We start from the raw sequence: 27,839 nt of genomic DNA, 5'->3' as shown, positions 1-27,839 counted from the left end.
GATTCACCTGGCAGCCAAAGAAGTTTAAGCCTCAGGCCCTTTCCTTGCACAGGCCCCTTCCAAGGCCCTAAGAGGCCCTTGCAGCATGTTCACATGGTCATAAGTGTTTGCACAATTTGAAAAGGTCATATATTTGTACTTTCCCTTAAAGGAAAACCCCTGAATTCTATAAGCCTCAGGTTCCAAAAAACATGGACCCACTCCTGGTATCACTAACCCATATCTAGTCTTTGATGACTGGGCTACATACTTTTCATTCCTCACATGTCCTTTTCTGTCTAGATTAAAGCACTGTCACCCAGGGGACTTCTAAACAGCCCATGGCTGTCAGAAGCAATATCAGACACTGAGAAGTCTTATAGTTTGAGATATTTTGCTGACTGTAACTCTGTCTTAGTTTATTCTGACTTTGTATAGAATTTACAGCTAGTGCAGCTAGATAGGTGAAAAGGACACTTGAATTTGCCTTTCTTACCTTACATTCTCATAGATCGGGAAAGACCTTTAAACCTAAAACTGCTCATGACCCTGTACCCAGATGAAGCTTGAACTTGGAGAGAGACACCTCTGATTTTGTATCTGTCTGAGAAGAGGCTCCAGCATGGAGGGAGGGACAGGAAGAAGCTGATCAAAAGACAGGAGAGGAAGTTAAACATTTTATAGCTCCTCCTGAGTCTGGCTTAATCATTTTGATAGGAGAATCCTGAACAGTGGAGAACACCCAGGGCTAGCAATTAGGAGAATTTTTCTATTCAGATTCTTCTCCTCCTTAGATTAGTCACTTTCTCTTTCTGGAGCTTAACTCCCTTCACTAGGACATAAAATGAAGGGACTGGAGGTCATCTCTTCTAGTTCTGCATTCCATGACAACAGAAATCCCCAGGTTGTCAAACATGCACATATTCAAATGTTAACTTTTAAAGTGAAAATTTTAAGATTTCCGTACAACTTTCCCAGTCTTCCTAGCATATAGGCAAGCTGGGAGGTGTAGAGAATATAAGAGGAAAGAGTGACTGGTCTCAACATTTTGAGAGGAGGCATGTATAACAGCAGCTCAAATTTATCACAGGCTTACTACATACTGTAGCATCTAAGCACTTTCATTTATTAGCTTGTTGAATGCTCACAGCTCTATGAAGTAGGTGCTGTCATTCTCCCCATTTTATGGATGAGGAAACTGAATCTCAGTAACAGGGATACACGGTTGGTAAATAGTATAGTCAGGGTTCAAATCCAGGCAGAGTTTGACTCCAGGAATCTTACTCTTAACCATTATACATCTGCTTCCCAAAATGTGCTAGACACTGTGAACATGAAGGGGAAGGAAAATCCAGACAGTTCAGTTTTCTGATTAGTTCAAGGTAAAGACAGGGGAGAAAATAGAAACTATAGACTGAAACTGAATTTCCTTTTTTTTCTTTTAAAATGCAATGGCTATAAGTACTATACAGAATACAGACATGGATATGCTATTGAAAAGGGTGAGAGAGAAGACTAAGAAAGATAGAACTGCATTTAAGTACTGATGGGAATGTGGAAGCCATATTTGTGGCCATCGAAGTAAATTTGTCATAAAATACAAGAAAACATGTTTTCAAAATAGATACAAAAACATTTATGATGTTATGCATCCATTTAGATTACAAATGTCAGTTGCACTAGGTGGTACTGATACATTGCTTACATACTTAATTTGCTTAACCAGGGACATTTCCTTTTTAGTTAAACATGTACACGTGTGCATACCCTGCCCCCTACACACCCCCATACCCAGTTTTAGATAACAGACAGTGAATACTGATGGCAGATTCAATCAACTGTCATAATTTAGGCAGGGGCTGATTGCCTTGTTAGGTGGTTATCTAGGATCCTTGTATCTTTTATTCCTCGTCTTCTGGCTGTGCTCCCAGTGTTAGCACCTGCCAGGGCCATGGAGCTCAGTGGAAAAGAGACAGGAGCCACCCAGCCTCTCTGTACTAGCCAGTGGCTCCTGTCAAAACATAGGTAGGGGGAAACGCAGAAATTATTTCGTTAAAGTGAGAATGGATTTGTTATGAATTTCCCTAGCCCCATAACAATGGAATTAACTGGTTATTTGAAAATTAGTTTGCTGCTGGCTCAGAAATGAAAGGCAGATATCTTTAGATGGGATATGGTGATTTAATTTGAATTTCACATTTAATTACAGAAAAATCTAAGCTGTTGTCTGATATAAGTGCTCGTCTATGGTTTACATACAGAAGGAAATTTTCACCGATTGGTAGGTATATGATTTGCTGTACTGTGCTTTCTTCCTTGTGCATAGCTTGCTTGAAGTTTTCAGTGACTTCACAGAAACCTCCAAATTAACAGCTCACTATGGTTACAAATTTGATTTAGGGGAGTATTTAAGCCTTACACTTTATGCAAAAGTTTCATTGTCAAGCTACCTCATTATGAATGGCTCCATAGTGTTAATGTGTAATGCCTGCATACTTTTGAGCCCACCTCCAAGTGTTCAGGCTCTGGATGGTGTTATTTAGTTTACTTCTGAGAGTAAGGAAAAAGTCAAACTTTTAATTTGGGCAATATTTATTAAATTACAGCCTACTGCTTTATGCAGCTACTTGATTATTAAAGACAATTGTACCTGAAGGAAAGAAAATGATTCTTTTGATTGTTTTCCCCTATGAAATGAAAATATCTTGCCACTGAGAGATGAATTATGCTATATTTTCTTGGATCTAATTCTAGCCTGTTAGAGTACCAGCTGCTGTCTAGAAAAAAGGACAGTTCGATAAGCTAAGTGAACAGGCTCCCTTGAGAGAAAATTTGTAAAATGTTTGCAAGTTGGGTGACCTATTTCTAGTATCATGGCCCTGTTGGAAAAGAGTACCAAACTCAAATGGTAGATGCTATTCTCCTAACAGGAAACCTGCCTGACCAATTTTGGTACAGGACTGGACCTAGTAATTGGCATCAGATCAACCTTTCTGATAAGTTCCAAAAATGAAGTCCACACAGACATTTTTTTTTTTGGCCCTCCACAGGAAGTACCTGAGCAGTAAAACAAACAAACACTTTTTAGTACCCAGTGCTTCTAAACTGTTAACTTTCTTGGGTGAAGAGGTCTTTGCAAGGCTTGAAGACATTTGCAATTCAACTCTGACAATGTTTTGGCAAAATATGCTCTCTTCTTAATGTGGGCTTCATTGCATCTTTTCCATACTAATCTGGCCAATAATCCCAACATGAGCAAGAGTCAAAGGGCTCCCCTTCCAGCTCCCAAGTTGGTTCAACCCTTCTCTTGTTTCTGTACCAACTCTCCTTCAGTTCCCGCAACAAAAGGAAAGGAGCAACCACCTTGGCTCACTTGTCTTATATGGTTGATGGCCCCCTTTAAAGTTACTCTTGTGAGATCATGCTTATAGCATACTTTTTCACTTCCATATTGAGATAGCAAAGTAATGAAAGCAGAATGTCTCCTCTACCATCCAAGTTATCTGATTTCATTGGTACCATGAAAAACGATAGTGAGCTCACCCTGGCCGCATAAGTGTTCTTAAAATGGAACTCTGTCTTATTTCACTTATTAATTGGTTTTATGCCTTTTAGAGATGTAGTACATTTCTAATTTATTAATAGTATTCTTAATTGTGACCTTACTCATAACACCAAATATTTCTGTGGTCCTGAGTGGGTTGTAGAACACTTTCACAGATACTCTCTCACTTAATTCTTACAACACCCACTGATAATAGGCAGGGTATATGCTATTATCCCCAGTCTATAGATGAGATTTTGATTAGGTATTTAGAGATTGGTCTTCTGATGCCTAATTTAAGACTCTCCTCTATTTTACATTGTCCTACTTGCTGTTCGGATCTTTATAATGTGCATTTAGAACAGTCAAGAGCCTTCCAGATCTCTCTGACCATTTTGATGCTACCATTGCCTTGGGTAGCATTTATTTCTTAACTAAGGTAAGACTGGTTTCCCTGAGAGGTGAGCTGTGCAAAGCCAGGTTTGGTCAGGCAGATGATATGGCATGGACTAAGTGTTGGTAGTCATACATGGAAGTCATCTATCAAAATTGCATGCGTACCTAGAAGTCTCCAAGCAGAAAACATAAGGGGCAGTTTCTGTTCATTTGTTTGTTTTGTTTTTGACCATAGAATCCATTTTAGTTAATGCAGCATTAACTTTGCAAGTTCTATCCTATAACAAACCCTGTTTGATATCTGGCTATATCTCTTGTCTCTCTTTTCAGAGTATATGTGTCTATTTGTCTTGTATGATTCACAGATATGCTGATTGTTTTGGGAAAGGGCAATTTCAGGAACTCATTTATTGCCATCCATTTTGCCAACAGGAGGAACAGGCCCTTCATCAGATGCTGGCTGGGGATGTATGCTACGTTGTGGACAGATGATGCTGGCTCAAGCCCTTATCTGCAAACACTTGGGAAGGGGTGAGTTAAATTTGTTCTTTAAACTACCTCAGAGACCTCTTCAGTAGCACTCAGTGCTGGTGATTTCACATTGGTGGTGAACTTGAGGAATACTCACTAACAGAGCGGCAGGTCTTAAAGTGCTCTCTGTAAGCTCAAGTCACCGGTGTGGTTGACAAGTTGACAGTCTCCCATGAGAAGGAAACAGGCGACATTTCCTTGTGATTCACCAGACCAGAGAGTTATTTTCCTGAGACAGAAATGAACATTGAGGCAGGTGTGTCGTTTAGTTTCCATCTCCTCTATTGTTTGACTGAGTCCTTAACCAGGTCAGATAAGAAAGGGAGCAGGAGGAAGGGTGTGTTGGTAGGTCTGTTTCTTGACCTCATTTAAAATATCTGCCTGGAAAAGGATGTAAATGACATAAAGGAAATGCCTAATGAGAGAGCTGGTGCTATTTTGGTTTTGGTTTATTGAAGATGTCCATTCGATGATTAAGGGATCCTTAAATTAGCTTCCTCAAGAGGTCACTTTATTAAGAACGTTTCAATAATCACTGTTGGAACTCTTGAGTCCTGCTTTCTTAATACATATGTACTTCCCTGTGGGCATCTGTAGGCTGACCCTGACTGGGTGCTAGTTTAGGCAATTGCGTAAAAGTCCAGTTCAACTTGAGGATGAGGGAGTGAAATTGAATGAGATTGGGCTGCTGAACTCATTGAGATTCAGAGGGATGGAAACATTATTCTTTTCCCCCACTGTGCAACCTCACACACCCTGCTGCCATTATCACAGTTGATTGGTGAAGGATCTGAGGAGGTTTGAAGGCCTGATGCCTTCTTTTCAGGGTTTAGGACATCCTGTGCCTGCTTTCTGTTTAACAGATAAAAAAACTGAGACTCAGTAAGGTGACTTGCCCAGGGTAAAACAGCTAGAAAGCATATATTTGAGAATACAATGCAGGTCTTCTGACTCCTTGTCCAGAGATGTCTCTAAGGTACACATACTTCTTGGAGCAGATTTATTCTTACTTTGTAACTTTTTCTCATTTATAAAACACTACAAGATGTTTCTTCTGCAAGTGAATTTTATGAAAAGCAAACTGGAAAAAAAGAATCCCAGTCAACAGTCTCAATTGTTTTAATGTAAAAGCAAGTAACAGGAAGAATTTGGGGATAGATCTTGTAGCAAAGATGAATTAGAAGTTGTAATTTTGTGAAGAAGTATTTTGGAGTGTTTCCTACTTGGTTGTTGAGGTGGGGTGTTCACTTATCACAATCATCAGAAACTATTTGGTGGTACTTAGCACCCAGCTAATCAGGATTTCTCTAGACTTGGACAATTTGGAGGCTGGTGAAAAACGGTTGCATACAGTTCACCCTCTGAAGTCTGTGCTGAATATGAAGCTTGAAACTTTGGTTTCAAAAATACTAGAAGCAAAGAGAGTGGAAAACTCTGGAGGTAATGGCCTTTGGCTTCGAGTATATTTCAGTTGTGAATGCAAACTCTCTAAAACCTCAGAAGAGAAGTTTATGTCTTGGAAGCAAACTAAGCTTCAGAATTCTGTCCTATCAGAGTTCCTAAAGCTGAGGGATGAGAGCATTGCATCCTGTCCATAGTGGTGATTAGGGCAAGTTTTTGCAGTTGTCCTTCAAGTGTTTGTAGGATTTGGGGGGTTGTGCTTAAGGCATGGATGGGATTTATACAGATGTGATTATTTTGGTTTTGGTCATAAGGAAACCTTGAACACTGATAGCAAAGGTATTTATTTTTGCAAAGCTCAGTGTGGACTTTTTAAAGGTTGTATAAAAATGGCAGCATGCAATTTTTTTTTAAAGCTTCCTTAGCTGTGAATTGTGTATATTCCTCTGTGAACTGTTGTGTGTCAGAATAGCACTTCCCCTCATGGGACTTTTCTGGCAGTGCTGCCAAAATGTAAGGACAAAGCTGTTGCTGTCCGTGTGGAGATGAGACACTGGCATCTGGGTGATATACGGATATATTGCTCGATTTTGTGTGGCCCCGTGGTCACTGAGTAGCTGACCAGAAAGGCCTTTGTGAGACTGTTTTCATATAATATTTATCCGCTCTAGCCATGAGGCTAAGTCAATTCCCTGGTCAACTTCTTGTTTTGCTTTTACTTTACACCTATCAAGTCTTAGAAAGTAATCAGTTTACAGATGTCTTTGTCCTCAAAGTTAAATATACAGGAATGTTCTAAGTTGATCATTCCTGCCATTCAGATATAGTTTCTTTGTTATCCTTCTAACCTCGTGGTTATAATAAGAGTTCAGAGAAGTAATAAGCAGTTATAAAAATAACTTAACTCTTTTTTTCCCCTTAAAAGACTGGAACTGGGAAAAACAAAAAGAACAACCCAAAGAATACCAGCGGATCCTACAGTGCTTCTTAGATAGAAAAGACTGTTGCTACTCAATCCATCAAATGGGTAAGGTCACATCAGTGGTTTAAAGACAGTGCCTGTACCTGTTCCTCTTGTCCCCTGCCTTGTATGTGGCTCCACTAAGTTATCCATCTGTTTAATTATTTGTGCAAAAAAATAGGATTTTGTGGTATGGTGGAAGATCTTTTGCTAACATGTTTATTTTTTTTCCACATAAAAACAGCACAAATGGGTGTAGGAGAAGGGAAATCAATTGGCGAATGGTTTGGACCAAATACAGTTGCACAAGTGTTAAAGTAAGTAAAAGAGTCTGGCATTCACTTTATTATTCTGTCCCTTAAGCCTTCCTCCTCTGCCAACTCAATATCCCATCAGCCTAACTGTTTTTGCCATCCCACTAAACCACCCATCCCACTAAACCAGCAAACATCTGTACCATTATGCTCAGACAGTTCTTTGAAATGTGTAACTGGACACAGCTGTCTTGATATGTCAGAGTCATCGCCATTGGTACCAGTATATGTGGAGGCACCTCAGGACTCATTCAGTCTCCCCACCATACCCCACCCCACAAATTGGTGCTCATGTACTGGGGAGCCATGAGCATGAAGGTCAGTTTGAAGCCAAAGTAGTCATACTAAGTGGGGGAGGTTGAGCCAGCCTAGGCAAGACGTGGACTCCCACCATGTATAGTATAAAAAAAGTCCCACTCATTCATTTATTCATTCCACATTTGCAGGGTGCCTTTACTGTGCTAAGTGCTTGGTGTACAGAAATTAACTAGACACAGTTCTTGCCTCAATAAACTTATGACTTAGTGGAGGAGGCAAACCCCAAAGGAGTTTTGGAATCAGTCTGTCATCTCTTAGCAGACTTCAGGCACCTAGGCACGATATTTTGGCACTTGTTCTGTTAAATCCCAAAATTTACCACCTACAGTAAGAGGCAAGGTGGAGAGGCCAGGACCAATGTTTTGAAAGTGAATGAAGTGAGTGGCATCCGGACCTACACCTTCAGGCCACTTCACCTGTTGTCACTCTCCTTCCTGACAACATGTCACCAAGTGGAAACTCCATGAGGGCAGAGCTTGTATTTGTCTTATTCACTGCTGGAACACTAGCACATAAAACTGCCTGACACACATAAGTGTTCAATAAATATATGATGAATGAGTGAAGATGGCAGCCAGAATCTGAGGTTGGGTTTAGCATCAGAAGACAAATCATTGGGCCTCCTTTGGTGTAGCATGCTTCAATCCTGGGCTCTCTGGAGCATGATGATGGGATCTGATCCATGCAAAATACAGATGGGTACTGATTAAATTATTAGTCAGTCTTCAATGAGCTAGAATGCTTTGTAAATGTGCTTGTGAGGGGAGGAGTCTAGATTTCCTGGGGACCCAAGTGATACCTGTATCTTGGTTTTACTCTCTGCTAACACTATAGTCTATCTGAGACCACTTTCTTACCTTTTAGTCTTTAGTGCCTTTTGGGGTATTGTTGACTCGACTGAATGAGAATTTGGCAGTATTTCGGGAGCCATTGTAGGAACCAGGGTAGAAAAAGTAGAAGATTAGAATGGCTGTGCCGAGTCCAAAACCCAGCTTCAAATGGTTGATTTTTAAATGATATCTTTAAGAATTTGCTTCTTTCTTCTAAATTTTGAGGTTCCCAACAACAAACAAATGGAAGCATACATTTAAAAAAAATTAAGTGTGTTCTAATACATGATTGTTATTATCATTAACGGCCGTATATATTATCATTATTATTTTTGAGAAAGATAATATATTAAAATGAGTAAAATAAAAGTATAATAGTAATTAACCTCTTTCTGAGAGCTACTTTGGATTGGGAAAGAATGTTTTTTCTTTTGTCCAGTGAGACTGGACTTTACCCAGGAATCCCGGAGTAGCCAGGTTAAACATGTTTTCTTTCAAACTGGCAAGAAGAGAAGAAGATAAAGGAGAAATAATCATGGTACTTTGCTCAGACCTCAGATAAACTCTCAAAGGGGTTTTCTTTCTAATCTCTTGGGTCATGCAACTCAGCATGTTCTCTCTCTTCAGCCACACACCTGAGGCCATTTGCAGTTCAAGTGTCCTTGAACAGCATTCTCACAGCACGTGGGGATGGATGTGAGAGATCACCTGTCACTCTATCTCTCCCTCTCCCCCCTCTCTCTTTTCCTGCGGCTTATTCTCTGTATTACCTATGCTCCCAAACAAATATGTGTGTGTGTGTGTGTGTGTGTGTGTGTGTGTGTGTGTATACATATGTGTATATATACATATATATATTAATGATAATTTCCATTTATTGAAAAAAATTAGTAAATCAGAATATCTTTTATTTAAGGAAAGAAAACAAAACCTCTTGGGAGCAGATGCATTGGTAACTCTTCTCTTTCACCCAAGAGGAGTAACATCATCTTGTGAGGTAGACTTTTCCATTTTGTAAAGCAGGGCCTCCTTTTCAAGATTAAGAAACTGTGACTTTGTGGCATACTCAAGGTCCCTGAACACTGAATGTTCCAGTGCTTGGTCAAAGGAGCCAGAGCTAACCTAAACCCCAACCTTTCTGAGGCTCAGTGTTCGGTGACTTCAGGAACACTGGACATGGATTGTAATGCTTCCTGCTGATACATCCATCTTCCCCAATTGTGACTTCATTGTATGTTGCTTTGCAGAAAACTTGCTTTATTTGATGAATGGAATTCCTTGGCTGTTTATGTTTCAATGGATAACACAGTGGTCATTGAAGATATCAGTGAGTCCGCAGTCTGTTTACCTTTCTGGGTGGTGGATGATGAGGTCCTTCCTCACCATTCAGAAATTGGGGGTGAGAGATAGATGATAGAAAGATAGATGATAGATAGATAGGTAGATAGATGATAGATAGATAGATAGATAGATAGATAGATAGATAGATAGATAGATAGATAGATGATAGATAGATGATAGATAGATGATAGATAGATAGATAGATAGATAGATAGATAGATAGATAGATAGATAGATGATAGATAGATAGATAGATAGATAGATAGATAGATAGATAGATAGATAGATAGATAGATAGATAGATATAGATAGATGATAGGCAGGCAGAGAGAGAGACAGACAAACAGACACATGCACACACATGGACTCTCTGGCCTGCCCCATCAGGGGAGGGGAGCTTAGGGGAGCACAGGACCCTGGTTAATCATCCCCTGCACCCTTTTTTCTCTTTCCTTTCAGCTTTCTGAAAGGAAGAAAACAATTAGAGGATCTTTGCTGCCCCTCAGTGCAGTACCAGACCTTTTCTCTGCAGGATACCTAAGTGGATAATCATTTAAACCGTCAACAGGTCTTCTGTGGAGGCCGCCCCCTAGTGCAGTCCTGTGCTCCCCACCATGGGGTGAGAGAAACCAAAAGACACAGTTCCTGTCCCAAAGGCCCTTGCAGACTAGTTGAGAAATGAGATTCTCTCAATGAGCCCATAATGTCTGACAGGAGGTAAGGGAGTGCTCAATTGCAAGAAGGAAGAGAAGTAACAGCTGGAAGAGTGGCCTGGTTTTCCTGGCGGAGGTGGGACAAGCTGGGTCCTGGTAGCAGACAGGAAGGCCTTCCAGGCAGGCAGTGTCATGTGAGGTCTCTTTTAGTTTTGCCCTGGGAATACCTCCTAGGGCTGTAAACCCCTAATTTACTCAGATCTCTTTTCTTTTGTTTCTAGAAAAAATGTGTTGCGTCCTTCCCTTGACTGCTGATACAGCCGTTGAGAGCCCCCCTGACTTTCGGAATGCTTCAAACTACAGTAAGGCCACCTCTGCCTGCTGCCCAGCCTGGAAACCCCTGCTGCTCATTGTGCCCCTCCGCCTGGGCATAAACCAAATCAATCCTGTCTATGTTGATGCATTCAAAGTAAGTTGCTCCTTTTTCCGAGCCCATTGTTGCCTGCCCATCACATTGCCATGTGAGCACGGAGATCCGTGAGCAGCAGTCCACAAGTGAATTGAGAATCTTGCATTCTCTTTCCCTCTAGGAGTGTTTTAAGATGCCACAGTCTTTAGGGGCATTAGGAGGAAAACCAAATAACGCCTATTATTTCATAGGATTCTTAGGTAAGAAAAGAGGAATCACAAGTAAGTCAAAATGGGCTAAGGGAGGGCGGGCAGAAGGTTTGCATGGGAAACCAGGAAATTCCAGTTAGGGGACCTAGTCCAGCCCAGAGATGCTGTGGTCTCTGGTCGGCTCCTTCTGTCTCTGGCCTGATCTGTGGAGAGTAACACTTCTGTATGCCTGACATACAGCAGATCCCCCTTGAATGTCTCCATTTCTTTGCCTCTTGATAAGATGGTTCCACGCTGCTTTCCCACAGGACCACCCCAGGTCACAGCATTACTTCAGCTCATCTCTCTTCTTCCTGTGGGGCCCAGGGTGGAAGGGTGTCACTCCTCTAGCCTTGTTGATCTGTGTCTTACTGGGCTCAGGCATTTAGGCTATGGGCCATCCTCTGGCTTCCCAGGTCCATGCAGCTGGGCCTGCAGCTCATTGTTCAAAGCCATAATTGGGTGGGAGTTAGAGGAGGTAAAGAGGTCTCTCTTTTCTGATAATGGGGGCTAAGCCTTAAAACCACTAACTTCCTAATATGGACCCTAACAAGCAGGCCTGCATTCCCTGCCTAGGTTGACACCTCTGGAAACCCAACCACCTTATTCACTAACTGTGACCAGAGACAGTTAAGGCCCTTGGCACACAAGGTGAGCTAGTCTAGTGCTTGTCAAACTTTAATATGCACAAGAATCATCTTGAGAGCTTTTTAAAATGCAGGTTCAGTAGGTCTGGGGTAGGCCTTGAGATTCTGCATTTCTAACTAGGTAGTGCTGGTACTGCTGGTACATACACCATACTTTGAGTACCAAAGGCCTAGACATGTGGTTAGTGCTGAAGAGCACCAGGAAGGGAGTTATGTGGCTAGGGAAATTTGGTACAGGATACCTCTCGCAACAGTGGAGTGGTCTGAAACTGTACCTTGAAGATTGCAAGGGATAGCCTTACACTGGCAAGGGAGAGCCAGAGCAAGTGTGGGGATGGTATGAGAGATATTCAGAGAACAGGGTGAGGTGGGCTTGGTCACCCTCCACCATTTCCTCCTTGGAGAGTTAGGGAGGTGAGGTGGAGTGAAAACAAACATACCTGGTATCGTATGCCAGTCTCCCACTGGCTCTTTGACCACCGGAAGAAAATCAACTCTTTCAATCTCAGGTTCCTCTTATGGAAAATGGGGCTAACACCTCACTCACCATGTTGTCATGTCACAGAGCACTCAGCAAAGAACTAGGCACGTAGTATGCACTCAATAAAAGGTGGTTGCACCCTGCCTGACCTCAACACTTCTTTCCTTTTTCTTTCTCTCTCTCTTTTTAAAAAATTATCTTTATTGTTGAAAGTATTACAGATGTCCCCTTTTCCCCCCACTGACCCCCTCCTCCCCACTCCCCGTCCCCCACGAGGCCTTCACCACATTATTGTCTTTGTCTATGGGTTATGCATATATGCCTATAAGTTCTTTGGTAATCTCTTCCCACCTCCCCTCGACCTTTCCCTCTGAGAACCCTCAGTCTGTTGCATGTTTCCATGCTCTGGATGTATTTTGTCTCTCAGTTTCTTTTGTTCATTAGATTCCACATAAGAGCTGGTGTTTCTACACAGTTGCCTCTGCTTTCTCTAATGCTGCCATCTATTGGCCAAGCCTAAGAACTACAGCTTGATGGAAAATGGGGAGGTTTTTATTTTTCTAAGTACAAAAGCTTAGTTATATAAATTTAAATGTACTCTAAGTTTTTGGAGGACATGTCAAAGGACATGTCAAAGAAATGTTACAAAAATATATTTCTTATTATTTGTGCTTGAGGATAAAGTTGAAACAGATTGGAAAATAATTTTGGAGGGATCTCAGTGAATAGTGTATGTGACTCCTGGACTCCCTGGCCTCCCTTATCCCCACTTACCCAGACATAATTCGCCAAGTTCGTGAAGCCCTTTTGTTTACTCAGGCCACTGGGTTGGGGTGACTTTGTGGAGTCTGACTACTCATAAAAGAAGTGTATACAATCCTCAGTTCCAAAGATAGAGTTTTACATAGTGCCCTTTTCCAAAAATCCTCTGTTTAGCCTTCATTTGAGGCTCCAAAGTCCCCTCGACTCTTCCTTTTCTTACTTACCCCCTTAGTGTATTAGGTTGGGGGGTCCATATTGGTAGAATGGATGAAGGGAAGGAACGGATGAGATCTGCCATTTTCTAAACAGCTATTTTATGCCATGGACCCTGCAAAATGTTCTCTCTCTCTCTCTCTCTCTCTCTCTCGATAGATGATGATAGATAGATAGATAGATAGATAGACAGATAGATTTAGATATATAGTTATATATAGATGTATGGATATAATTTTATAGATAGTTATATAGAGATGTATAGATATAGTTATATAGATAGTTATATATAGATGTATAGGAATAGGTAATTATATATAGATGTATATAGATAGGGGGATATAGTTAGCATAACACCCCTGTGAGGTAGAGATTTTTATTTCCATTTACACCTGGGGAAACTAAGATTTAGAGGGATTGTTTCCTTAAGGTCAACCAGTTAGAAAGTAGTGAAGCTAGGATTCGATCCCAGTTTGGTCATCCCTGTCTACCTTACCACATTGCTTTCCTGATGCTCTCTTGCCCAGTGGAAAGCTGGGAAAAGCTCTTGCTGTGAGATACTCTGACCATGGTGAGACTCTATTAGATTTTTCCTGCATAGAGAGATGTTTGTCTCCTGCACTTTAGTAGGGGTTGCCATTTGGAGATCTGTAGCGTGAGCGTGAGGCAGGCTGCAGTTGGTTGGCTAGCCTGCCTTTTCAGGCCTCATTAGAGACCTTGGTTTAGTTCCCACATCATTTCTAGGACTTTTTAGATTTTCTGCTATATCTCTTTTAAGCACTCTCGGGAATGGGGCAGCCTGCAAAGCTCCACTATGCACGCACGCACACACACACGCGCACACACACAGGCCACAGGCAGAGAGGACGCTGGTATTTTTTCCAGCACCTTAACTTGAAACACTCTGGCAGAATGCTTGGTTATAACCCTGCTTTGGAGTTGTAGTTTCTTGTGTACAACTTCCTTCTCTTCTTACCTTTTTATGGTGTCAGGTAGGCTTCCCTCTAAATATTCTGGTTGTTGCTCTTCATTGTAACTTGAGCCTTCTTTGATATAACTGATGTCACCCACCTGTGGTCTGGGGGACCATGTACCTTGACTTTCATAAAGCAAGTCATATGGCAGCACTGATTTCCATATACTCTCCAACATTTATTTGTAGGGAAATGTTTTTGAATCTAAGCAAGATACTTCTATGACTGACTTGTATTTGTATTGTGTTTTAAGCATTTCACAGAGGTGAATTCTTCTTGTTCTTATACCCTGTGAGGTAACTGGAATAGGCCCAATGACCCCAGTTTAAAAACAGAAAAATTAAGAGAGTGATTTAATAGGCTTGTCCTAGATCTGTGATAGAGACAAGTTGAGCTTTCATCATACATCAGAAGCACATTCTTTTCCAACAGAAGCACTTAGATGTGCCTAACACACTCCTGGATGCCATTCCAGGGAAGGTCTTCAGGGAATCCCATCCTACCCCATCCTCCTACTATAGGTAGTTCTTTCTTTGGTTGTCTAACTCAGTCTAAAACATAGAAGCCCAGATGATGGTCCTCAGGCCTGGACAGTGGGTTCAGGGTGTTCCCTTAGGTACTTTTGCCTACTCGGCATGCTGCTGAGGAGCATTAGAGGGACTCTCAGCCCTTTGAATATCAGGTAAAAGTAGAGATTTTATTATCCTAAACCCCTCCCAGGCCATTATTGGGCTAGACTTTTTCAATTTAATGAAGCATGGCTTTTCTCTCATTTGTAAACATCGATCATCTCAAAGTAAGTTTTCCAAGCAAGGTATATCAGTACAGATGTCAATGTGACCAAAGCAGTACTTTCCAACAGGGATTGATTACTAACTTACTAACAGTGACTAACTTGCTAGCTAATCAATACCAGAAGTCAATTCCCTGGTATCTCATCCATAGCAGAGTCAGCATTCCCATTTCTTTTGGAGGCCAAGGCCTTTCTCCTTACCAGATGTGTTTTCTGAACATAGCTCTATGGACCAATGGTCTGGAACTAGATGCTTTCCAATGTTGAAAGAGGCAGGAAACCCCCTAATGGCACCTGAACTCACAGCCTGGTGATTCTACCTACCACCTCTTTGCTACTGCTGCTCACAGAGCCTGCCATGTCATCTGTGATCTCTCATTCCCACCTTTTCCCAAACCTGTCACTTTCCATTTTTGGACTTGGATTTTGAGGAGATGTGAATGCTAGAGCAAGTCTTCTCATTGAATGGTTAAATTTGGGTGCCTGTGGCTGCCTTAGACATGCTCACCTTAATTCGGGCTTTCTGTCATCTCATTTTCATTGTCACCAAGGGAACGGTTAGGGAAACCAGAGTGCCTCCTCCCAAGGACAACAGTGGAGCCCAGAGCAAGTGTTTCTTTGAAGGTTAAGCATGCCTCATTCCAACAGGTGATGAGCTCATTTTCCTGGACCCTCACACAACCCAGACCTTTGTTGACACTGAAGAGAATGGAACCGTTGATGACCAGACTTTCCATTGTCTGCAGTCACCACAGCGAATGAATATTCTGAACTTGGATCCTTCTGTGGCATTGGTGGGTATCTGAAGGTTGAGTGGTCCAAGAGGTACATTGCCACCCTATTACAAATTGGTTCCCTGGGGGTTTTCCAGGTAGCTACTTAGAGTGGCAAGAGTATATTCAACTACCACCCCCATGAGAGGTAACGTAGAGTATTGAGGAATGAATGGATCCTGAAGCCAAACTGCTTAACTTGGAATTTAGGCCCTGTCATTTACTAGCTATGGACTTAGGGGGAGTCCCTTTACCTTTCTGAGTCCTTTGTAGGGTTGTGTGAGATACGCTGTGCATAAAGCACTTAGAACAACGCCTGGCACATTGTAAATATCTATAAATGTTAGTTTTTATTAATGTTGCCAGCTTTCACGCTTTTCCTCCTCACGCTCTAATTATTGCCACACAGGCCAAGGGAATAATGTAGGATATTGCTAGGGAGGGAGAAGGGGGCAAGATCCCCTGGGTAGACAGTCCCCACTTCTGTGGACACACAATTCAGGAAGTTGCAGCTCCCCACCCCCACCCCTCAGAAGTGTGACTGCTGTCTACACACATTGAAGGGGCAGCTGCCTGTGAAGTAGCCAGTAGTTCTGAGGCCGGTCTGCATCCTTCCAATTTAATCCAATTGTCAGGATACCAGTGTCCAAAGAGTCCTCCTCTTTTCTTGTACCATTCTTTCACTACCATACAATAGCTGTGATGATGGAGAAAGAGGCTGATGGTTCTCTTTATTCTAAAAGATAATTTCCTTAAAGTCAAAACTGCTTTATTAAGTATTGCCTCTAGCTAAAAGTACTATTTGGCTTTTGTTTACTGGTTTAATTGACTCTTCTTTATAGATGTGTATATTTGTACACTGAATGTAACCCCACACTTTGGAGATTGGGCTTCAAGTTACTATATCTCACAGTATGAGGGGAGAGGGGTAGGGAGGGAAAAGCATATGGTAAAAGGGAAAGGGACAGAATAAGAGAGAGAAGCAGGGAGACAGGAGAAAGAAAGGAAGAGGGAGAAACAGTAAGAGAGATAGGAGAGAGAATGGGGGGGAGGGAGAATGAATGAGCAAATGCTTGTGTCCAACTGAGGCAATGATCTAGAGGAGAGATAAGCCCAGCCAATCTTCCTTCTAATTGTTGGCAAATCACAACCAAGGAGAGTAACCCACATCCCACGTTGCAACTCTGAGCCAATGGCTCCATCTTGCAGTACAGGAGGGCCTTCCTTGGTGCCCCTGACCAATTCTAAGTTGTGTTCTTTTGCTTCCCCCCAAGGGATTTTTCTGCAAAGAAGAAAAAGACTTTGATAGCTGGTGCAGCCTTGTTCAGAAGGTAAAGATATATGTTTACCTTAGTCTTAAAAAACAAAAGTTATTCCACGTGATTCCTTTTCAAGACTGTTTTTCATAGTAACATAAACCTAGCTTGATATGACTTTATGGCAAGAGAAAGAAACTAAGATGTGCACGTAACTTTGGGGAACCAAAGAAAATCTTTTGTTAGAAATATGCTTAGTAAGTCAAGTGAGCAATATTCTTAGCTACTTAATGTTTTATCCCATTAAGCTTACGAGTCACGAAATATTTAACTAATATTCTACCATTTTAACCTAAAAATTCCATTTTCATATAGCTTAGCCTACATTTTTCCTTAGTCTGTTCATAACACTGAGATGACTGAAGAAACTGGTGTACTTGGCTATTTATTTAGTGGTCCATTTATAGTTTAGTGTACTGTATTCCATTATGGTTTAGGGAACTTTCTATTAACTGTCTTATTCATATAAAATATAGGAACGCTGCCACTTAAAGGAAAAACAGTTTGGAGAAATCTGTGTAAATACTAAAGCAAGTTATTCTTTTTTTTTTTTTGGATATTTTGTATAAAAGGGTAGTTATTTTTTTTTGCTGGATCACCAACCTTTGTATCTGCCTCCCTCATCCTCAGCTTCTAACACATGCCAAATATGTGGAAGACATTGATAAAAACTTATTGAAAAAGTGAAGGGCAATCATAGGGAGTAAAGAGCCCTGCATGGGGTAGCAAGAGACATAATGTTCTACTATTTGCAAAACCAGAGCTTCTTGTAGGTGTAAGGAAGGAAGATTTTTCTTCACAAGTGAACAAAGAATTAACACTAATGACCCTACCTGAATCAGAAACCACCGTTAATAATTAGCTGAGACATAATAGAGACTTATTTTCTAAAAGCAATACTTATATTTCAGAATGCAGCAAAACTATATTTCACATTTAAAGTTAGAAGAAAAATTTTCTGATAAGGCTATACCATTTAAATTAGGACATATACTATAAGTGTTGGACTAAATGGAAACCATGCCAATATGTACCAGTATTTTTCTTGGGGCAGATTTTATTTACTTAACCATTTCTTTGGAGCCAACACTTCAGGACCATCTCACCCCCGAATTGAGTTGAGTCCATGCAACTGGCATATGACCTGAACCTCATGATGGAGTTTGGGCAGTGTGTACTGGCCTTCTATCAGATACTCCCTCCAGTGGCCTTCCCTCCTGGCCAATAGTTTTAGAACTGAAGATGGTTGAGTCTTCAGATGGGTCAGGTAGAAGATGGTTGTATTTGTTAGTTCTTTGCTTTCACCTTTTAACAAGAAGGCCACTCTCTTAGGGCTTGTGGTCGTAGATTGCCAATTGGACAGAACTATAGAGGCTCTGCAGTGTTTATAACTGTTTCTATGTCTCCTCAGGAAATTCTAAAGGAAAACTTAAGGATGTTTGAATTAGTTCAGAAACATCCATCACACTGGCCTCCCTTTGTGCCTCCAGCCAAACCAGAGGTAACAACCACCGGGGCAGGTAAGTGGTTGCTCAGGGGCTCTACGGCCAGCAGACCCACATGTAACAATTGATTTATGAAATAGAAGCAATTATTGGACTAATCAAGAAATGGTGCTTCTGATTATTTAAATACTCTGATGAACTAATACTGATTTCAAAGAATGATAATAGCAGAAAATGAGCTCAGTGCAAAAGTCCCATGTAAAATCAAAATAACTAGACTTTTTTTTTTCATAGTCTGGTTCAGAATAGCAAATAAGAGGTCATGGGTATGTCAAAAGATGCCTCCAAGTTCTTACAGAGCCTCATCCTCATCACTGTGAATAGGACTATGTAACAAGTCTGGTTATTTTGATTCTTTTTTTTTATAGAGAGAGGAAGGGAGAGGGATAGAGAGATAGAAACATCAATGAGAGAGAAACATCATCAATTGGCTGCCTCCTGCACACCCCCTACTGGGGATCGAGCCCACAACTCAGGCATGTGCCCTGACTGGGAATCAAACTAGTGACCTCTTGGTTCCTGGGTCGACGCTCAATTACTGAGCCACACCAGCCAGGCTATTTTGATTCTTTATAGATAATTTCTAATACTTGGCAGTGGTCCTATCTGTAAGCCTCCTCCATAAAAGCTTTTCTTTAGCAAAACAATTTAAAAATGCATAGTCTTCCCTACTTAATAATGTATTGACTGCTTCAACTTAAGCATCAAGCTTTTCTTCTTTTTCATTTCTGTATTCTGACAGAATTCATTGACTCTACTGAACAACTAGAGGAGTTTGATCTGGAGGAAGATTTCGAGATTCTGAATGTATAGAATAGTAGGAACTCAACCTTAAAGTCTGTCTTCCATCTGGCACCAGAAGAACATGAACTCATTACATAAAACTTTTGTAGTCAGCAAGTGCCTGTTATGCCAACAACATACAAACTTGATAGCAATCAATCATGACTGAGCCAATCACAGCTTCTCAGAAAAAAACAATTAACAGCCCTTCCCCAGAAAGAACTAGAACAATCATGGAATCTAGGAGCAGAAAGATTAGGAGCCATTCCTTGCTTCCCAGCGTGTCTTAAATGGCCATGGCGACTCTGCCGCTACTGAAATGAGGAGGTGGACATCTGGAAGATAGACAGCAACTCCCACCTGGCTTCAAGCATCAGCTGATCAGAGATGGTTACCTGTGCTTCCTCACCCTTTCAGGTGTGATCTCTTTTGGGCTAAATACTAAGAAGCAGTCTGTTCCTTTGCTCTAATAATAAAGTGATTACATCAGGGAGAGAAACTTGTTAAATTATTTGAATATGTATTTTAATTAATTATAATTTATATCAAAAAGTTTGTCAAAGAAATTACCTCAGATGTGGACTTGTTGATCTACTGACTCTTTGGGGCAATCTTACTAGTTAATGGGTCACTGTTCCTTTCTTTACTGATACTTTTGTCAGGCATCACCCTGTTCTTAAATCAAATCATGATCTCTTAGATCAGGGGTCAGCAAACTTTTTCTGTAAAGGGACAGATAGCAAAAGTTTCAGGCTTTGTAGGCCACGTTGCCTCTGTCACAGCTATTTAACTCTGCAATTGGAAGTACAAAAGCAGCCATAGACAACCTGAGCCTGGCTGTAAGCCAATAAAAGTATATTTACAAAAACAGGTGGATGGCAGATTTAGCCCATAGTGTGTAGTTTGCCAAACACTGACTTAAAATGTTGATTTTGGGGGGATTATAAATTGTGTTTGAATTGGACTCCATTTTGACTGACAGCCTTATTAGAAAGAATTATTCATGTGGTGACATTTAATCTATATATCAAATACATTTCCAAACTGTTTAAGGACTAGCAACATACTAATTTTTTTTTTCTTAATTTTATTTTTGTTTAAAATATTACAGATGTCCCTTTTTCTCCCCAGTGACCCATTCCACCCCATCCCATCCCCCTCCCCAGTCCCTCTCCCCACCATTGTCCGTGTCCTTGGGTTGTGCATATATGCATATAAATTCTTTGGTTACTCTCTCCCTCTCCACCCACCCACCCTCCTCCATCCCTCTGACATTCGTCAGTCTGATCTATGCTTCCATGTCATTGAATCTATTCTGTTCATTTGTTTATTAAGTTCTTTAGATTCCACATATGAGCAAGATCATGTGATGTTTTTCTTTCTCTGCCTGGCTTATTTCACTTAGCATAATTTTCTCCAGGTCCATCCATACTGTCCCAAAGGGTACAAGATTCTTCTTCTTTACAGCTGCATAGTATTCCATGGTGTAAATGTCCCACAGCTTTTTTATCCACTCATCTACTGATGGGCACTTGGGCTGTTTCCAGATCTTAGCTATTGTAAACTGTGCTGCTGTGAACATAGGGGTACATATATTCTTTCTGATTAGTGTTTCAGGATTCTTAGGATACATTCCTAGAAGTAGAATCACTGGGTCAAAAGGCAGCTCCATTTTTAATTTTTTGAGGAACCTCCATACTGTTTTCCATAGTGGTTGCACCAGTCTGCATTCCCACCAGCAGTGTACTAGGGTTCCCCTTTCTCCACATCCTCGCCAGCAGGAGTTGTTTGTTAATTTGTTGATGGCAGCCATTCTTACCAGTGTGAAGTGATACCTCATTGGGTTTTAATTTGCATCTCTCTGATGATTAGCGATGTTGAGCATTTTCTCATGTGTCTCTTGGCCATCTGAATGTCCTCTTTGGACAAGTGTCTATTCAGGTCCTTTGCCCATTTCTTAATTGGGTTGTTTGTCTTCCTTTTGCTGAGTAGTATGAGTTCTTTGTACACTTTGGAAATTAGCCCCTTATCAGATAGATACATCCTTGGCAAATATGTTTTCCCAGACCATGGGGTTCCTTTGTATTTTGAGGCTGTTTTCTTTTGCTCTGCAGAAGCTTTTTAGTTTGATGTAGTCCCATATGTTTATTTTTTCTTTTGTTTCTCTTGCCCTAGGAGATGTATCAGTGAAAATTCCACTACGTGGGATGTCTGTGACTTTACTGTCTATGTTTTCTTCCAGGATTTTTATGGTTTCATGACTTACATTTAAGTCTTTTATCCATTTTGAGTTTATTTTTGTGTATGGTGAAAGTTGGTCTAGTTTCATTTTTTTTGCATGTATCTGTCCAGTTTTCCCAGCACCACTTATTGAAGAGACTGTCTTTATTCCATTGGATGCTCCTGCCTCCTTTGTCAAATATTAACTGACCATAATGGCGTGGGTCTATTTCTGGGGTTCCTGTTCTGTTCCATTGATCTATATGCCTGTTGTTGTACAAATACCAGGCTGTTTTGATTACAATGGCTTTGTAATACAGTTTGAAATCCAGTAATGTGATCCCTCCCACTCTGTTCTTTTTTCTCAAGATGGCTGCAGCTATTTGGGGTCTTCTTTGGTTCCATATAAATTTTCAAAATGTTTGTTCTAGGTCTATGAATTATGCTGTTGGTATTTTAATAGGAATTGCATTGAATTTATAAATTGCTTTGGGTAGTATGGACATTTTAATGATATTAATTCTTCCAATCCATGAGCATGGTATCTCCTTCCACTTGTTTAAATCTTCCTCTATTTCTTTTTTCAGTGCCACATAGTTTTCCTAGTACAGGTCTTTTACATCCTTGGTTAAGTTTATTGCTAGGTATCTTATTTTTTTAGTTGCAATGTTAAATTGTACTGCTTTTGTTTCTCTCTCTGAAACTTCATTGTTGGTGTATAAGAATGCCATTGACTTCCGGATGTTGATTTTGTGTCCAGCTACCTTGCCAAATTCATTTATCAAATCTAGTAGTACTTTGATGGAGCTTTTAGGGTTTTCTATGTACAATACCATGTCATCTGCAAATAATGACAGTTTTACTTCCTTCTATGCAATTTGGATACCTTTTATGTTTTCTTCCTGTCTGATGGCTATGGTGAGGACTTCCAGTACTATGTTGAATAAGAGTGGTGAAAGTGGACATCCCTGTCTTGTTCCTGTTTTTAATGGAAATGGTTTTAGTTTTTGCCCATTGAGTATGATGTTGGCTGTAGGTCTGTCATATATGGCCTTTATTATGTTGAGGTATGATCCCTCTATTCCCACTTTGCTGAGAGTTTTTATCAGAAATGGGTCCTGGATTTTGCCGAATGCTTTTTCTGCATCTATTGATATGATCATATGATTTTTGTTCTTCATTTTGTTTATGTGATGTATCACATTTATTGATTTGCAGATGTTGTACCAGCTTTGCATCCCAGGAATAAATCCCCCTTGGTCATGAAGTATGATCTTTTTAATGTATTGCTGGATCCGGTTTGCTAGTATTTTAGTGAGGATTTTAACATCTATGTTCATCAGGTATATTGGCCTGTAATTTTCTTTCTTTGTAGTGTCTCTATCTAGTTTTGGGATTAGGATGATGCTGGCCTCATAAAAAAGTTTGGGAGTTTACCGTCCTCTTGAATTTTCTGGAATAGTTTAATAGAATAGGTGTTATTTCTTCTTTGAATGTTTGGTAAAACTTGCCTGTAAATCCATCTGGTCCAGGACTTTTGTTTGCTGGGAGTTTTTTGATTACTGCTTCAATTTCATTAGTTGTGATTGGCCTATTCAGGTTTTCTGCCTCTTCTAGATTCAGCTTTGGAAGGTTGTATGCTTCTAGGAATTTGTCCATTTCCCCCATGTTGTCCAATTTGTTGGCATATATTTGCTCATAGTATTTTCTTACAATCCTTTGTATTTCTGTTGGGTCAGTTGTTATATCGCCTCTTTCATTTCTGATTTTATTTATTTGGATCCTCTCTCTTTGTTTCTTAGTGAGTCTGGCTAAAGGTGCATCAATCTTATTTATCTTTTCAAAGAACCAGCTCTTGGTTTCATTGATTTTTTGTATTATTTTTTTAGTCTCTATGTCATTAATTTCTGCTCTGATTTTTATTATTTCCTTCCTTCTACTTCCTCGGGGCTTTTCTTGCTGTTCTTGTTCTAGTTCTTTTAGTTGTGTTAGATGGTTCATTAGATCTTTTTCTTATTTCTTGAGATAGGCCTGTAATGCTATGAATTTTCCTCTCAGGACTGCTTTTGCTCTCTCCCATAGATTTTGGGTTGTTGTCTGTTCATTTTTGTTACTTTCCATGAAGTGTTTGATTTCTTCCTTGATCTCATTGGTAACCCATTCATTGTTTAATAAAATACTATTTAGCCTCCATATATTTGAATATTTTTGAGTTTTTTTTATAGTGGTTGATTTCTGGTTTCATGGCATTGTGATCCGAGAAGATGCTTGATATGATTTCAATCTTATATTTGTGGAGGCTTGCCTTGTGCCCTAACATGTGGTTTATTTTTGAGAATGTTCCATGTGCACTTGAGAAGAGTGTGCATTCTGCTGCTTTGGGGTGAAATGTTCTGTAAATGTCAATTAAATCCATTAGGTCTAGTGAGTCATTTAAGGTCTTTGTTTCCCTGTTGATTTTTTGTCTTGATGATCTGTCCGATGCTGACAGTGGGATGTTAGTCCCCCCACTATGATTGTTTCGTTGTCAATCTCCCCTTTAAAGTCCCCGAAGAAATTTTTTATATATTTAGGTGCTCCTATATTAGGAGCATAAATATTTATAAGAGTTATTTCCTCCTGTTGAATTGATCCCTTTAGTATTATGTAGTGACCATCTTTGTCTCTTGTTATGGTCTTTATTTTGAAGTCTGTTTTGTCAGAAATAAGAATTGCTACTCCAGCTTTCTTTTCCTTTCCATTTGCATGGAATATTTTACTCCATCCCTTCACTTTTAGCCTGTGTGAGTCTTTTGCTCTCAGGTGAGTCTCTTGTAGACAGCATATATTTGGGTCCTGTTTTCTTATCCATTCAGCTACCCTTTGTCTTTAGATTGGACCATTTATTCTGTTTACATTTAAGGTAACTATTGATATAAACTTATTTAATGCCATTTTCCGGCTGTATGCTGATGTACCTTTCTCTCACTATTCCTTTTTTTTCTTAAAGCAGTCCTTTTAGCATTTCTTGCAATGCTGGTTTGGTGGTACTGAACTCCTTAACCCTTTTTTTTTGTCTGGGAAACTCTTTATTTCACCTTCAATTTTAAATAATAGCTTTGCTGAATAAAGCAATCTTGGTTGCATGTTCTTGCTTTTCATTACTTTAAGAACTTCATGCCACTTCCTTCTGGCCTGAAGAATTTCTGTTGAGAAATCAGCTGTCAGCCTTATGTGGGTTCCCTTGTAGGTCACTACTTGTCTCTCTCTTGCAGCCCTTAATATTTTCTCTTTGTCCTTGACATTTGCCATTTTAATTATGATGTGTCTTAAAGTTGGTCTCTTTGGGTCTCTCTTTTTTGGAACCCTCTGTGCTTCCTGAACTCGTGTGGCTTTCTCCCTCATTAGTGTAGGGAAGTTTTTTGTCATTATTTCCTCCACCAAGTTCTCTATGCCTTGCTCACTTCCCTCCCCCTCTGGCACTCCTATAATGCAAATGTTGTTTCGCTTCATGTTGTCCCAAAGCTCCCTTTGACTTTCCTCATGCTTTTTAAGTGTTTTTCTCTTTTTGCTGCTCTGATTGAGTGATTTTTTCTACCTTGTCTTCTAAGTCACTTATTCTATCCTCTGCTTCATTGAGCCTGCTTTTAATTCCTTCCAGTGTATTCTTGATATCAGATACAGCATTCTTTATTTCTGTCTGATTTTTGTTTATGTTATGTATCTCTTTTTTCATGTTTTCCTTAAAGTCCTCAATCTTATCCTGTGTTGCCTTGTTTTTCTCTTTAAGTTCCTTGAACATCATCATCATCAATACTCTGAACTCTGTTTCTGATCACTTGCTTAACTCCATCTCATCAAAGATTTCTGGCGATGTTTCCTTTTCTTTAATTTGGGGGTTGTTTCTTTGTCTCCCCATTTTGGTAGGTCTTAGTGTGTGTATCTATATATTAGGTATATTTGCTGTCTCCCAGTCTTGTGGGGTGGGATTTTGTCTTATGGGTCCAGTGGAGCCCAGAGGTGTGTTTTCCTTATACATCTGAGCTCTTTGCTCTAGGCATGTCCCTCTTGTGGGTGTCCCTTTTGTGGCTTCTTTATGTTCTCCTGTTGTGGTTGGGTCTAGATTGTCATTGATCAGTCCTTGGGAGGCCTCTCCTCTTAGGTTGGCTAACTGTGTCTCAGCCCCAACCTCATCATGTAAGCTGTTGTACAGGTGCTGGCAAGGCAGGACAATACACAACTAAACTTCCAGGAAACAAGAGGTATCTTACAAAATATCTTGACAGTCACAATGAAAACAACCCACATCAAAATAGAACTGGGAGAGTGAAGGTAGAACACACACACAATAAAAAAGCTTAAAAAAAAGAAAGAAAGAAAGAAAGGTAATGCTTAGAGAGAGAGATGTATATTGTTGTTAATAATGATGAAAATTTAGAAAACAATAAACTAAAATGTAAAAAATGGAGAAGCTACTGGGAGATAACAGAAGCAGAGAAAAGATTCTGAAAGAAGGGCTAGCAAGAAATTGAGGGAGAGAATAGGAATAGGAGAATAGTTGAAAATGATAAAATAAAAATACAATAAAGAGAATAACAGAAATTAACAATAGAACAAAAAGACAGGAAGACAGAGGGGAGGATAACAAAAGAACAAAAGAAAAGAAGAAAAAGAAAAAAAAGTTATGCCAATGGATCGAGAGGAGAGAGATATAGCCCAGGCAGGGAGGGAGTCCGGTAAGAGATTTGGCGGAAACTATAGAGGAAAGCAGTAAACTTGGTTATAATGATAAAGTCTCAGTCATTAAGCAGGGATATCAAGAAAGTCTTGATAGTAGAAGCAAGGATAAAAGAAAACAAAGCAAATAAACAAAACAAAAAGAAAAACAAGTTAAGCAAGACAAAATTCTTTTATAAAAAAAGAAAATTTAGTTAAAAATGTTTTTAAAAAAATTTTTTTTAAATTATAAAATTTAAAAAAGAAGAAAAAAAAAAATTTCTCCCCTTTCTCTTCTTCCTAATGAAAAAAGAGAAAAAACAAACAAACACACAAAAACACACACACCAAAACAAAAACAAAAATAGAAGAAAAAAAGATAGTCAATCATGTGAGTTTCTTCTGGACAGCTTATGTTGTCCGAGGCTCACAATTTTGTATGCTGATTTCAGTTCTTCTGGGAGGTACTTGTATATCACCCAATGTGAGGAGCCCTATAGGTGTGGCTCTGGTGTCCTTAGGTAGATGGTTGATCTGAGGCTCTCCCTGGACCACCTCCTCTTGTCAGCTATTTTGCAACCTTGTAGTTGCCTGGTCTTACTCCAGAGTCTTCTGTAGAGTCTTTAGGGTGCAGGGTGGCTAGTGTAGCTCAGGGTATCACTCCCCTTACTTAGAGGTTTCGCTGTCAGGCACTCACTGTGTGGGAGTTAGTCTCTGCTCCACAGCCAGCTCCTCAGTCTCTACCCTGTCCTCTGATTCTAGTTCCCCATGCACTGGCCTGCTGCAGTTTCAGATTGATTTCAGCCTGTTGCCTTTTCTGTATCGGCCGTTTCAGCAGCCTGGGCTCATGGGTTCGATTAAAAAAACATTCTGGTGAGCACTTAGCGTGCCTAGCCCCCAGCAGGAGTTTTCAGCATTTCCTCCAGTTCCCAAACAACAGTCCCTGAGAGTCTTATTCTTGTAATGTCCTCCTGGGAGCTGCTCTCCCTTCCCCCTCAGGACTGTGCCCTGTGGGTGTATCTGGGGCTTCAGTGAGAGGGACCCACCCCTTTCCTTTTGGGGGCTGTGCTCCCGGCTGCGGAGTGGCCGGCGGGCTCCGCCCTTCCCTTTCCAGCTCTGGTTCGCTGGTTGTAGCAGGCCCGCCCCTCAGACAGTCTACTGTGAAGAACCCAATCCTAGCCTCCTCTGGTCTGTCTGTCCAGTGCACACCGGGAAGGTGGGAGCCAGATCCGCAATCGGACTCAAAAACACACAAAGCAACACACAGGCAGAGAGTCTGCCCTGAAGGGTCTAGCTGCCTGCGTGCCAAGGCACCGAGTGGGAGGGGACCCAAAGTCAGCTCCACGCAGCTTCCCGCACCGCTGGTCTCAGCAAAGCTGGGGCAGCTTCACATGCCACCACGGGGCCCCTCAGGGCTGGTCACAGATCCCAGCCTCTCGTCAATGGGAGCTCAGAGCTGGAGGGCTCCTCCCCTCCCCCATGCCATGCAGATTCAGTGCTTTCTGGGGCTCAACACAATGCCTTACAGGGGGGCAGAGGGTCCCTGTGTGTGGCTGCTCAGCGCAGTCCTCTGGTCCCTTCCCACTCGGGTGCCACACACTTTGGGATAGCCCTTCCTATGGTCGGCAACCTGAGCATTAGACGCTGGTCGCAGCTGCCACTAGAAGCTTTGTTTCGCTAGGAAGGTGCTGTCCGCCATTAGGGGCTTTGTTTCCTGGGAAGAAACCGTCCCCTCCTTGAGGACTCACGGCT

At 40.8% G+C, this 27,839-nt stretch overlaps 1 protein-coding gene across 5 annotated transcripts in view; it reads left to right on the top strand.

Moving 5' to 3' along the window:
• ATG4A (autophagy related 4A cysteine peptidase) overlaps positions 1–20,222 on the top strand; it is a 53,165-nt gene extending 32,943 nt beyond the window's left edge. For 2 of the 5 annotated variants that reach the window (XM_081125968.1, XM_081125965.1), the window contains exons 4-14: positions 2,189–2,260; positions 4,352–4,450; positions 6,777–6,878; positions 7,057–7,129; positions 9,522–9,601; positions 10,550–10,737; positions 10,859–10,937; positions 15,444–15,589; positions 16,843–16,899; positions 18,296–18,404; positions 19,132–20,222. In XM_081125968.1, coding sequence (XP_080982094.1) covers positions 2,189–2,260; positions 4,352–4,450; positions 6,777–6,878; positions 7,057–7,129; positions 9,522–9,601; positions 10,550–10,737; positions 10,859–10,937; positions 15,444–15,589; positions 16,843–16,899; positions 18,296–18,404; positions 19,132–19,202 — 1,076 coding nt within the window. In that variant the 3' untranslated portion in view covers positions 19,203–20,222. Of the gene's footprint in view, positions 1–2,188; positions 2,261–4,351; positions 4,451–6,776; positions 6,879–7,056; positions 7,130–9,195; positions 9,272–9,521; positions 9,602–10,549; positions 10,738–10,858; positions 10,938–15,443; positions 15,590–16,842; positions 16,900–18,295; positions 18,405–19,131 lie in introns of those variants that run through there. The other 3 variants (XM_081125966.1, XM_081125967.1, XM_081125969.1) reach the window with 2 other exon arrangements.
• Positions 20,223–27,839: the final 7,617 nt, after the last annotated feature.

This window comes from Miniopterus schreibersii (assembly GCF_964146895.1).
Source record: "Miniopterus schreibersii genome assembly, chromosome: X".
In the NCBI taxonomy this organism is placed as follows: Eukaryota; Metazoa; Chordata; class Mammalia; order Chiroptera; family Miniopteridae; genus Miniopterus; species Miniopterus schreibersii.
The sequence above is the reverse complement of the archived record's forward strand: the minus strand, read 5'-3'. Positions and strand labels throughout refer to the sequence as shown.